Here is a 14,324-nt window from a genome sequence, read left to right on the forward strand (position 1 = left end):
AAGTTAACCAGGGGTGGGAAGTACCTCCCACATAGAACTGAAATCATGTACAGTAACATGTAAAAGGGTGAGACGAAGTTTATGGAGCAAATAAGAACACAAAAACATCAAGATTAATAATGCATTGTTTCCTTATAACTTCCATTACATACAAATATTGCATGTATTTTCTGCATGATAAAAGAATTACCATTTAAGCAATCTATAAATGAGCCAATTGATGGGAGTTTGTCTCACACATTTTGTTGCATATACACAACCATGGACCCATAATTCATATTTGCCATTCAGTGGGCGCGAAAAAATGCATGTACAAATCAATTATACATGGCTCCCTTAATTGCTGTTATTAAACTTGTGAACAGATATTATGATCTGTCGTTTTGCATCTTTCAGCTATTTCTAAAAACAATACAACTTTTTCAAAGACATTGTGCAGTTTCTTCATTTCTTTACATTATGTTTAAGCTTCTGTTCAAATGCATGTAAAATCCTTAAGATAATTATGGTTTCAAAAGAGTAATGTCCCTTAGACCAAATGACTCTACTTGCCTGCATAGCAAAGGCGTTGATACCAATAGAGATAGGACCATTGGCTACGAGCCAGGCAGCCATCTCTGTAAAGAAGAAACAAAAAGACAACGTTCACAATAAAGCAATACAAATGTTTCATATTTTTGTGGTTGTTATTTTTGCAACCTTCATGATTGACTTGTCTACATCAAAAGCAAAAGGTGTCTAAAGTTTTTCAAAAAGTAACCATAATACCAATTTGCATTACCATATGTGTCTTGTTCTGAGAAAATTGGGCCGCACAGGCTAATCAGGGAAGACACTTTCCGCCTAAACTTGATTTTAGGCAAGGAGGGACTTCATTGAAACTAAAAATACCATAAAAGAGGAAAGTGTCGTCCCTGATTAGCCTGTGTGGACTGCACAGGCTAATCTGGGATGACACTACGCACATGCATTAAGCCCAGTTTTCTCAGAACAAGACACATATGTCTAAGAGTCCTAAGAATCATGTGGAAATTAAATCATACATTAACTGACTGAATCTCAAACCAGCAGCAAGGTGCAAACAATATAACAAAGCATAGAAGAGGTATAAGACAATATAATACGTTGTGCTCTGAGTAAAGGGGGCTTCATGCATATGCTTAAAATTGTAGTACCAGATAAGTCTGTGGAGTCTGCACAGGCTTATAAGGGACAACACTTTCCGAATTAATCGTATTTTTCATTTAAATCTAAGCAAAAATCCAGTTTACACGAAAAGTGTTGTCCCTGATCAGCATGTGCATACGGCACAGTCTAATCAGGGGTGACACTCAATGCACATGCTGGCTTAATTATGAATAGATATAAATTAACGTACCATGTTCATCAGAGGAGATGGCCACAGAGTCGTTGATGTAGACGCTGACGTCAGAGCGGTTGAAGTGACACTTCTCGTCCTCTCCTTTGTACTTGTAGTCTGTCTCAGTCTCCAGTCCACCTGTCAAACATAGAACCAGTTAGGGCACGTACATGCAGTAGTTGAATTATTGGAAACTATGAGGAGAAAATTTGTGAAAACAGCAAATGAATTTCAAGCAATCTGTATCTTGAACATATTGTGTTCGTTTAATTAGTTCATTCCAAAAGAAAACAGGATAGGATTATGAACAGTTATTCAAAATAGTTTAATTCAAGAATCAACAGACTTATATTGCATTTCATTGTGTAATCTGTCTCACTCTAACTTTTTCAGTGCTGGAACCAAATTTTCAAGGCCTTTGCAAACAGTTTGGATCCTGATGAGACGCCACAGAACGTGGTATCTCATCAGGATCCAAACTGTTTGCTATTCTTATAGTATTCTTTGAAAAAATCGAAGAAAATGCTAATTTTAGAAATTCAGAGAAATTCAGCAGACGACATTTTAGCAGACGACAAATTTCCGAGCATGCAAGGGGCTAAAGGCCACCTGTCACACACCAACCAGTTAACCCCAAGTTGTTGAGTCATGCTCCGAGAAAATGGAGGTTAATGCATGTTCGTTAAGTGTCATCTCAGATTAGCCTGTGCAGTCCTCACAGGTTCATCAGTTAAAACACTTCCTGCTTTATGGCCTTTTACATTTAAGGAAAACTTGTTGATGAACATCCACTCTTGGATGACACTTTATGCACATGCATTAAACCCCCTTTTCACAGAGCAAGAAACAAATGCATTTTGTTATCCCATAGAAAATCAAATAAAAGACCTGTTCATTTTACAGTTTCATGAGCTTCATTTCCAACCCTAAGATACTGATGAGCAGCAAACAGCATGAAATTTAACAACCTGCTACTTTTTTTGTAGGCTGTTCTGGTTGTATGCTGGATACATATATCCATTTTAACTTTGCTTTTGAGTGGGAAATATTTAAGGCTTGCACACAAAGTAATGTACACACAAAATATTGGAAACTATGCAGAGAAAATTTGTGGAAAGTTAAAAGCAGCTAATTGAAGTTCCACACAAGGTAGTTTGAAAAAACACTAGAATGATTTAATAGATATGCTGTTTTATTTGCAACCATGGTATTTCAAGGACTATCAAGCTAGAGCTTTGTTACAATCATAACTAATACCCCTGCACTGCTTTGTCAGACATCTTTATGGGCAAAACACTCTGTGTGGATCACTGGGCATGTAACAAAAGTCTTGTGCATTGACACTTCATGATGATGACATACTTCCAGTTTCAATTTTACCACTTGTTAGTGTGGTAGATATTTGCTTGGGTTTTGTAGAAATATTTCTCGAATATACTGAGAACTGGTTTTACACAGGAAACACACCTTTCAAGTTCAATACACTTGGGTTTGAGAAATGTGAAATAAATACCGGCACATCATTTTATTTATAAACACAGAACTATGATGACTTTAATGCATCTAGATACTGTTTTAATAATCACTCCTAAGAAATGTATGATTTGTACATCAATTCACAGACTAGTTGAAAATAAGTGGTGCTTGCATCACACCTGGCTAACGAGAAGTAACACATTTACAAGAGCTAACTGTAACAGTCTCCAGAATTCTACCATACCCAAGCGTTCAATCTCTTTATAGGCATTGGACGGCAGCCCACCGTTGCATCCTTCATCAACCTTGTCACAGTCCACCAGCTCTGGAAATAACATGGACAACAATCATTGAGCGGAATAGCAACATAGGTACTTCATGCCAAATAAAAAGCAAATATTTCTGTAATCAATTGTTCCATGGGTATAACCAGTCGAGCTTGTGTAATGCAGTATTACATGAGAAGCTGAGTCTCAAGTGTGATACAAAATAATAAATACCCTTGAAATAACTGACAAGCGTATAGATAACAAGTGTATTTGCGTTACGACGCAATTAAAATAACCAAAAACGTAATTAAATTCAAAATAAAGTGTACAAAAACTCAAATACAAATTTAATAACGTAATTCCCGTAAAAAACATTGCGTCATGAAATGAAATGGTTATTTTCTGTACAAAAATGTACCGGATAGTTTATATGCCGTCCTATGAAGGAAAGAAGGCAGTCTTTCCAGCGGCTTTCAATCTTTGGGGTATTATTGTAATTATTTGTTGACCCGTCCGATTTCTACTTTCATTTTCAAGGTATTCAACTTAAAATGACCCGAAAACGGGGTACATCGCTTTGAACAACCATAACTTTATCAATTGTGCAGCGATTTTCGCAAACTCGGTCTTATTCAACGCAAAAATGAATGAACTTTGATCAGAAATTCAGTAATTGTTTTTAGTTATGTACATATACCTTTTTGAATTCCATTTGTATAAAAATTATAATAACCTTAGTAGATTTTTATTATATTATATATGTCATTCCCTAAATTACCCAGTTAAGTTGAAAAAAACGGGAGTGAAAAACCCAATTAAGCTCAAAAGTAGGGATTGAACACTTTTGCTAAAACTGTATTGAATTTACAAAAACCCTATTGTTGTCAAAAACAGGGGGTTGATTACCCAATATACCCCAAAAGTTATCTATAGCCCTGAGCTTTTATTATACATGTATAACACATAGAACTTCAATTATATATTAACCTTCATTTATTTTAATAAAAATCACACTTATAATAACAACATTGGTAATCCATATTCTTATTTCATATGACACATAAGAGTAATATTTACATGACGTCATTCCACATCAGCAGTCCTAAACACAATCCCAAAAGCGATGTGAACAAAAATCAAGGCATTTGTATGCCCTCTTAAATGTTGGAGCTTTGGCATAAATGTTTTTGATAGCAAAGCTGCTACTGAAAACATGAAAGATGTTCATCAGGATTAAACAGAGGTCTTCTTATTGATCATATTGCACTAGCAAGTTTAAAGTAAATGCTGCTGGTTTAACCCTTTACCACTTACATACGTATTTTCACGCATTTGTTGCCCCTTATATTATATTTAATTACAGACCTTTCTTACTTGAAGTTTTTAAGGCTTAATCTCCAAACCTCAGATACTGATGAGCAGCAACCAGCATAAAACCTGAAGTGTTGTCCCATATAAGCCTGTGCAGAATACACAGGCTGCCGTATTCAGAAATGACACTTTCTGCCCTGTCTGGATTTATGCTAAGAAAATACTTCCTTTCAAAGAAGAATACCATAAAAGCAGAAATTGTCCTCCCTGACACAAAAAGCATCCATATGTGGGCAATGATATTCTATATGTGGGCAATGATATTCTATATGTGGGCAATGATATTCTATATGTGGGCAATGATATTCTATATGTGGGCAATGATATTCTATATGTTGGCAATGATATTCTATATGTGGGCAATGATATTCTATATGTGGGCAATGATATTCTATATGTTGGCAATGATATTCTATATGTGGGCAATGATATTCTATATGTGGGCAATGATATTCTATATGTGGGCAATGATATTGAATATGTGGGCAATGATATTCTATATGTTGGCAATGATATTCTATATGTTCCTTGTTGCAATATGTTGGCAATGATATTCTATATGTTCCTTGTTGCAATGTCAAGTACTAACTTATATATAAGCATGAGTAATTTTATGACAGAGAAACCGGAAGAAATCTGAGCTTTGTGCATTATGTACAAAACACATGAGAGCATCAATTGAAACATGACCTGATTAGTCACTATTGTTGATAAAAAAATGAACAATTGTCTTTAAAAAGGAAATAACGGTCTGGTCCTAACAAATGGCAATACACTATACATTCAGTTGTAGACTACTTGATTGAAAAAACAACAAACTTTTCCATATAAAATCTTATGATTCCTGTTCATGAACAGGTAAAATATGAACAAACTGCACAATATTTAAAATTTATAAAATTTCATTGTGACCAAAAGCTGCCCCAAGACAGTGCACTTAACTGTTCTTTTAATTTGATTGTATACATGTAATTTATATTTTCTGTCAGCCACATGATATAATGGCTAAAAAGACATATTTGAGTTGAATATCTGTAGTGGGTATAAAGTTTATGTAAACTTAAAGCTTACAATTTATAATATTAAAACAAGAAATGTGACTAGGCCAAGACACTAGAATTTCAACTATTTAACAATTAATGAAGTTGAATTGAATTAATTTTAAAGGACGGTGAGCATGCAAGCTACCTACACAAACAATAACAGCACAATATCTCCATCCAAAATCAAGTTCTTGAGTGGAAACCATTTTTCTATTTTAAGTAACAAAGACCTGGACCGAATTGGCCACGAATTCAATCCCACCCTAAGACTAAATGTTATCAATCTACAAAAAATACCTCTATCCAAAATACTTTTTCAGATTATAGCTGCAGAGACCACACTGGCGCCAAATGCAATGCCTTACTAGTTCAGCCTGTTACCTACCCACACACAAAATTTCAGAACAATATCTCCATCCTAATTTGAGTTATTCTGCGCACACTTGTTATATATGTTTGGCAACAGTGACCTTGATGCAACCCTGCTAATTAAGTCTGCAAGTCAACAAGCACACAATCGCTAAGCTGAAATGTAAAATTCAAAAAAGTACAATAAGGGGCATATCTCGGCTGAATTGAAGCTCAGATTTATGGGCCCTGGTTAGTGACCTGACACGGTGATCCAAAAGACGTGTGTTTTAATTTAATATCTGCAGTATTTACAGACATATGTATTTGTTGTGTGCATATTTTAAAATGAATGAAAACTTGCACGCAATACTTAAACTGACATTCTTAGCACAAAAGGGGACATAATAGTGCTAAAAGGCTAGTCAAAGTTGTAGGACATGATCAGCAACTGTTGACATGTCAGAATTAGAGACCTTGGTCAGTGACCTCTTTTGATGATCCCAGAGATTGGCGTTAAGATTCAATTGAATATCTGTAACTCTTACAGAAATATGTACTGATTGCATGCATATTTAACTCTCTCCGTGCAGGAACCGAATTTTGAAGGCCTTTGCAAACAGTTTGGATCCAGATGAGACGCCACGTTCTGTGGATCCAAGCTGTTTGCTATTCTGATAGTATTCTTTGAAAAAAGTTTAAGAAAATGCTAATTTCAGAAATTCAGCAGACAACATTTTAGCAGACGACAAATTTCCCAGCATGCAAAGGGTTAAACCTGAATTTCAACTCACGCAAACTTTAAACAGACTTACTTGTGCATTGGGACATAATCCTGCTAAAAAGCAGTGCACAATTTATTGTCTTAGTTAATTTTTGTAATAAAGAACTTAAACATAATATATGTAACATTATTTTTATTTCAATATCAGTAGTATATACATAGATATATAGAGTAGATGCACGCAAATGCTATCAACAATTAAGTGAGTAGTTAAGCTCACAATATTCAGTGGATTTTGAAGCTGATAAGTATCTAAAAGTTGACAAAAAATAGTCAAAAACTTCAGTAACAAATCAGTTATTATTATACAAGCTTATTTTTCAAGACTTGCGTCCTAAAACCAAGCGGCCCAGCAAGGTCGCAGCCAGACATGGGAACTAAAACAGATGGCACTGGCAATGTCCTGATCACAACTCACCTCTCAGCCTTAGTGATAACCAGACATAAACAACAGTTATGTGGCACTTACTGATAGGGGACTCAGCAGGTGACCAAGATCTGGGAAAACAGGGCTTAATGCAGCTCGACTTGAACTGATTCAAGACATGTACTAAACTACTAAATCAACACATTCTAAAGGAAACAGCTCTGATAGTTATTAATAACATTTATTTTGCCCAAACTATTTTGTTTGTACAAACATTATGTAATTTTTTATTTAAGTCGCCATGGTGTAATGAATAATGGGTCTGCCTAGCGACCTAGAGGTCACGGTTTCAATCCTCAATGTGGAAGCGTTCTTTCGATCTCCCCCAAAGTCACCAAGTACTGGTTCAAGGGCCAGGAAACAGACTCGACGGCGTTTCAATAAGCCTGAGGCTTTCGATGTAATCAAGCTTAAATATAAAATAGGTTAAATTACATAAAAATTATGTAATTGTGTTTGTTTGAAAGCTTTTGAGCACAAATGTAATTTAAAACAAGAGCACCGCCTTGCGGGTGCAGACCGCTCATCTATTTTCTTTTTAAAGGTGAAGGGACTCTCATTTTCAATCACAAAGGAGGGAGGGGTGGAGTGAAGAGGGGTGTATAGTGTGGGGGTGTGGACATTTATTACATTATCTTCCAAAAATGCGAAAAAAATGAAAAAAAAAATCGGCGGGGGGGGGAGGGGGGTGGGGATTCTTGGGTGCGATGGTTGGACGGTATTTCAAACATAAATTAATAAAAATAAATATTTGTGTTTTTAAACCGTTTGGGGGTGAGGTGGGGGGGGTATAGTGTGAGGGTGTGGTGGTAATTTGTGAGATGATCTTTAAAAAAAAAATTTAGGGGGGGGGGGGAATTCGGGTGGGGGGGAGGGGGGGTGGGGGGGATTCTTGGGTGCGATGGTTGGACGGTATTTCAAACATAAAACAAGGGCTGTTTGTAAAACATGCATGCCCCCCATATGGGCTCTACGTTGTTGTGACAGCCATTGTGTGATATGTTTTTTGTCACTGTGACCTTGACCTTTGACCTAGTGACCTGAAAATCAATAGGGGTCATCTGCGAGTCCTGATCAATCTACCTATCAAGTTTCATGATCCTAGGCATAAGCCTTCTTCAGTTATCATCCGGAAACCATGTTACTATTTCGGGTCACTGTGACCTTGACCTTTGACCTAGTGACCTCAAAATTAATAAGGGTCATCTGCGAGTCATGATCAATGTACCTATGAAGTTTCATGATCCTAGGCATAAGCGTTCTTGAGTTATCATCCGAAAACCATTTTACTATTTCGGGTCACCATGACCTTGACCTTTGACCTAGTGACCTGAAAATCAATAGGGGTCATCTGCCAGTCCTTATCAATCTACCTATGAAGTTTCATGATTCTAGGCATAAGCGTTCTTGAGTTATTATCCGGAAACCAATTTACTATTTCGGGTCACCGTGACCTTGACCTTTGACTTAGTGACCTTAAAATCAATAGGGGTCATCTGCCAGTCATTATCAATCTACCTATCAAGTTTCATGATTCTAGGCATAAGCGTTCTTGAGTTATCATCCGGAAACCATTTTTCTATTTTGGGTCACCGTGACCTTGACCTTTGACCTAGTGACCTGAAAATCAATAGGTGTCATCTGCCAGTCATTATCAATCTACATATCAAGTTTCATGATTCTAGGCATAAGCGTTCTTGAGTTATCATCCGGAAACCATTTTTCTATTTTGGGTCACCGTGACCTTGACCTTTGACCTAGTGACCTCAAAATCAATAGGGTTCATCTGCGAGTCAAGATCAATGTTCCTATGAAGTTTCATGATCCTAGGCCCAAGCGTTCTTGAGTTATCATCCGGAAACCATCTGGTGGACCGACCGACAGACCGACCGACATGAGCAAAGCAATATACCCCCTCTTTTTCGAAGGGGGGCATAATAATAAACATAAATAGTTGTGTTTTTTAACCATTTAAAAACAATTGGCGGGGGGTGGGGTGGAGGGGGTATAGTGTGAGGGTGTGGTGGTCATTTGTGAGATGATCTTTAAAAAAAAAAAAAGTAGGGAGGGGGATTCGGGGGGGGGAGGGGGGGGGCATGGGGGATGGTTTGGGTGGAGTCTATTGTGGTATGTCAGGTAAGAGTAGTTTTGTCAAAGTATCAATCAAATCGAATCATAAATAAAGAATTTATGGCAATTTTAGTAAAATTTAATAATTTGACCTTGAGAGTCAAGGTTAAGGTAAAATTCAACTTGCCAGGTACAGTAACCTCATGATAGCATGAAAGTATTTGAAGTTTGACAGCCATAGCCTTGATACTTAAGAAGTAAAGTGGATCGAAACACAACATTTAACCATATATTCAAAGTTACTAAGTCAAAAAAGGGCCATAATTTCGTAAAAATGACATCCGGAGTTATGCAACTTGTCCTTTTACTGTACCCTTATGCTAGTTTGCGAGTGTTCCAAGTATGAAAGCAATATCTATGATACTTTAGGGGTAAAGTGGACCAAAACACAAAACTTAACCAAATTTTCAATTTTCTAGGTATAAAGGGCCCATAATTCCGTCCAAATGCCAGTCAGAGTTACATAACTTTGCCTGCACAGTCCCCTTATGATAGTTAATAAGTGTTGCAAGTATGAAAGCAATAGCTTTGATACTGAAGGAATAAAGTGGACCTAAACACAAAACTTAACCAAATTTTCAATTTTCTAAGTATAAAAAGGGCACATAATTCTGTCAAAATGCCAGTCAGAGTTACATTACTTTGCCTGCACAGTCCCCTTATGATAGTTAGTAAGTGTTGCAAGTATGAAAGCAAAAGCTTTGATACTTAAGGAATAAAATGGACCTAAACACAAAACTTAACCAAAATTTTCAATTTTCTAAGTATAAAAAGGGCACATAATTCAGTCAAAATGCACGCCAGAGTTATCTAACTTTGCCTGCCCAGTCCCCTCATGATAGTAAGTAAGTGTACCAAGTTTGAATGCAATAGCATTGATACTTTCTGAAAAAAGTGGACCTAAACACAAAACTTAACCAAAATTTTCAATTTTCTAAGTATAAAAAGGGCACATAATTCAGTCAAAATGCACGCCAGAGTTATCTAACTTTGCCTGCCCAGTCCCCTCATGATAGTAAGTAAGTGTACCAAGTTTGAATGCAATAGCATTGATACTTTCTGAGAAAAGTGGACCTAAACGCAAAACTTAACCGGACGCCGACGCCAACGCCGACGCCAAGGCGATGACAATAGCTCATTTAAAAAAAAAAAAATAGATGAGCTAAAAAGACACCTAGTAAGAACATGTATACCAGCCCGGATCTGGGAAAATTGGGCTAAATGCTTGAGCTTAAAGGTATCGTCCCAGAAAAGCACACAGGCTAATCAGGAACCACTTTCGGCTTTTATGGAAATTTTCTTAAAAGGATGCATCTTCAAACTGAAAATCCAGTCCAGGCAAAAGGGTCCTCCCTGATTGGCCTGTGTGAATAGTTCCAGGCAAAAGGGTCCTCCCTGATTGGCCTGTGTGAATAGTTCCAGGCAAAAGGGTCCTCCCTGATTGGCCTGTGTGAATTGTTTAATTGGGTTGTAAACAAAGTACTCAGAGTACAGAGTAAATTGAATGTTCCATTTCAAAATGTTCCCAATACTGGCAGTATAAAGGCATGAAAAGTCCCCTAAAAAGGAAACAGGGATCGCAAGTTTCAGATTCCAACGAGATAGCAAATACATGAAACTGACACATGTTGGAGCATTCCAGTTTGATTGACGCATGAAATTTAAGAAACCATTATCAGCAAGCCCAGGTAATAAGATGGGACAGTCAACTGATAAGGTCATTATGGCGTAATTCTCAAAGTGGAAATGATGTATTTCAACACGATCTCCCCATTTCAGAGGGCTTCCTGCTTATTATATCTATTGTGTTCTACTTCACGATGGCACTTAAAGATTGTCTTCAATTTGGTCCAGAAGTTTGGACACAATATGCTTCTAAAAAGTTCACAATTGCTAATTATTGTAAGTTTTCAGACTCCCTCTTAATTTTCAGACACTCAGTTTCCACTGTCATATAAGAATTGAGCATTGCCATTTTTAGTGATCATAACAATGAAATAGTTTATGGATGAATACAAAATGAGGCTCGTGATGTGCAGTTCTATAATGGTAATTGCTGTTATTTATAAATAAACACATAAATTTACTTCTTGATAAACAAATAACTTATACAATAACCATTAGATCCTTGTCAATATTTAAGTAAAAACTGAAAATAATGAGATAGAATGAAAACTGGTGTTCTTACAATGAAACTAGCAGACGACATTTAAATTATACGATCATAATCATTCTCTTATAAATTATAAGATAATAATCTAGTTCGAACACATGACCACTTTGTGACCAGATTGTGTTCTGTTGGTCCTTAGTTTCAAGATGACACGTGGCAATTACAGTGCAGTATTTCAGTTGTCACATGCCCCAATATTAGAACACTGACTTCATGAGATTTCCATACTCGTAAAGCAACTTTTAAGAACAGTTTAAAGTAAATAAACCTTAGTTCAACGCCTTTCAATTATATGCTTGGTAAACAAAGATAATTAATGTTTATTGTTTACTAATTGGTGTGTTCGACGTCTTTGTATGATCATTGTAACTTGTTTACTGAGTGTTACCACATTTGAGCAACAACACAATGATAATAACCAAGTTAAAATCTAGTCAATATCCTGTAGTTTAATATTATTGTTGGAACACAACAACATGTTCATTAACATAATTGATTAAGGCGATTGTTTTCAATTTATAAAAAATAGTTACAGCAAGGAACATATTTTATGCAAAGATATATCTTCTAAAACAATGGGAATAATTAGCATGTAGCAATTTGAACTTTTGATAAAACACATCCATCAAATGTTATTGTAGCACATAAAATAGGATAGACAATTACATCAATGTTATAAAGTTTACCATTATTGCCAAAACTTATCAGACCCATGCGTACCCGTTTCCTACTAATTACTTGTGTGTGTTAATCATGAAAATTTCCATGATCTATTTATTTTGAATCATACAATTACGGAATAAAATTAATTCTTTTTAAAATTAACAACACCATGATATCCCATCACATTTTCATTTCCAAAAGTGTCCATGTTGCAAATTAAAAATTTGTTTCATACCATTATTACTGTACATTTTTGGACACTAAATTTTCTGACAACAAGGTTTTAAACAAAAATAATTATTGGCTTAAATAACTCAAAATCTTCTTACATACAGGTTTTCGTGCGCAATTAACGACTACATTTTCAGACAGTTTATTTTACAATTCTATTTTCCCAGAGTTCTGCCCTGTTGCAATTATCTGGAGACACTTTGATCATGTGTTTTTACAATCGTATTAAGGACATAAAACCTTGCAGACCAATGACTAATGCAATAAACCATAACATGTGCGTTCTATGTATATCCGCATTATTCAATGGTTGCGACCAACAGCTTAAAGTAAAACATACATAAAATTAATTTATACTATACAGCATGCTATTTTACCAGCAGGTGCTATAATTCTATGAAACAATGACGCTATAAAAATTGCATACCCGTCAGATCGTCAATGCAATATTATATGAGTTCCTCTAATTTTTTGGAACACTTGTATTGTTTGTCTCTTAATTTTTTGGACAACTGTACAATTTAAGTATTTGTTGTATCTTAATTTTTGGACATGAAAAATATTAATTATTTTTAAATGTCAAAAATCATAGAGTTATTACAGTATATTTTGTAATATTAAGTAACCATTGAAAACATATCTAAACAAGAAAAAATAAGTTTCTTCACCTAAAAAAGATCTATCATCAAATTAAACAACATTTTATTAATTTATAGAACCATTATTTATCTACTAAACATAATAATGCCCATATAAGCAAGCTCAGATCGCCATCGTCCTTCGTTTCATTCTGATTAATCAACGGCTAAAACACGGTATTGGTGCTCATAAGGGAATTTTCATGTTATATGCATGAAAAAGAAAAAGTAAACACGATAAGAACCAATATTAAAGATTGGTAAGCCTGGCATATACCTCTCTTACTTTCCTGAAAATTTCAAGAGATTTGTGTAACCCATTCTTGAGATATGCATGGAAACAAGCTCTAAAAATGGCCATTTTTGAGCGTTATGCAGTCTCACTCGAAAAAAGCTTGAATATAAAATAGAGAATTCTCGTAATATCATACTGAAATTGTGCATTTATTGGTCTGGTTTTATTCAGAATTCTATCCTGCAAATGTTGTTTCTTGAATTAAAGAAATCGGTAAAATATTATGGATTTTATAATCAAAATACCCTCAGTAGAAGTTTTGTTTCAACACTGAAATTCAAACATTAATCTGTTGTTATATGCCAACATTGTGTACAAAATGACATTAATTATAACTTTTATTGACATCTAGAACTCGACTGTATATTATAATAAGTAGTTAAACCATTTAAATCACATTTCTAGCAAAGATATTCGAATGAGAGCTTGTTCCTTTACAAGTTTATATGGCAATACTTTTGTTGTTTCATTATGGAAAAGTATAAATCCTACATTGGCTCATGTGTCTCCATGTGATGTCCAAGTTGGCCAAAATTGGTGGTGCTGTATTGTACCATTAAAAAAACAGCAACTCAATAAAAAAAGTTACAGACACTACAAAAATGTGTAAAAAATGAAGGAAAAAAATCCCTGTTCTATTTCTCATAAATATTTTGTTTTACTCATGAGAAACTTCCATCTTTTATGTTGGAATGTTACATCATACATTGTGCAATAGATTAATGTGCAAAAAAAGGTAAAGCAAGACCTCTTGGGATGAAATATTGTGCGCATTCTTGTGGAATTATTTGATGAACAATTTATTTAGGAACAATATAACCTGATTTTCTTTTTCTAAAATGATTTATCTAAATATGTCTGTGTTCTTTACGATGATACAACCCTTTAATATGGAGAGAAGACAAGAGCAAACCTCTTGTAATGACTCAGGTATGTATCTACCATTTTGATTATGCTACGCTATAATTCGTAGTGTCTGTAACCACTAACTTCCTTCTGTAAGCCTTAAACCTTTTTTGTTATATGTGAGTAAAATGAAACAAAATTATATTTTGTATTACATTGCTGATGTCTAAGGTGCATTATTTAGACATTTTCTGTCTGAAATTTGAAATA

At 35.2% G+C, this 14,324-nt stretch overlaps 1 protein-coding gene and 1 long non-coding RNA gene across 51 annotated transcripts in view; one reads left to right on the forward strand and one right to left on the reverse strand.

Annotated features, from left to right (window-relative positions):
• LOC127875025 (uncharacterized) overlaps positions 1-14,324 on the reverse strand; it is a 305,966-nt gene that overhangs the window by 185,932 nt on the left and 105,710 nt on the right. For 9 of the 49 annotated variants that reach the window (XM_052419768.1, XM_052419802.1, XM_052419809.1 and 6 more), the window contains exon 16: positions 553-617. The exons of 24 other annotated variants lie outside the window; for them this stretch is intronic. In XM_052419768.1, the coding sequence (XP_052275728.1) occupies positions 553-617 (65 nt within the window). Of the gene's footprint in view, positions 1-552; positions 618-1,378; positions 1,499-3,080; positions 3,162-14,324 lie in introns of all 49 variants that reach the window. 16 more of the 49 variants (XM_052419798.1, XM_052419807.1, XM_052419779.1 and 13 more) reach the window with 5 other exon arrangements.
• The window catches only part of LOC127875033 (uncharacterized), a 252,157-nt gene that overhangs the window by 152,165 nt on the left and 85,668 nt on the right, over positions 1-14,324 (forward strand). The gene's annotated exons all lie outside the window — the stretch shown is intronic.

This window comes from Dreissena polymorpha, chromosome 3 (assembly GCF_020536995.1).
Source record: "Dreissena polymorpha isolate Duluth1 chromosome 3, UMN_Dpol_1.0, whole genome shotgun sequence".
Classification (NCBI taxonomy): Eukaryota; Metazoa; Mollusca; class Bivalvia; order Myida; family Dreissenidae; genus Dreissena; species Dreissena polymorpha.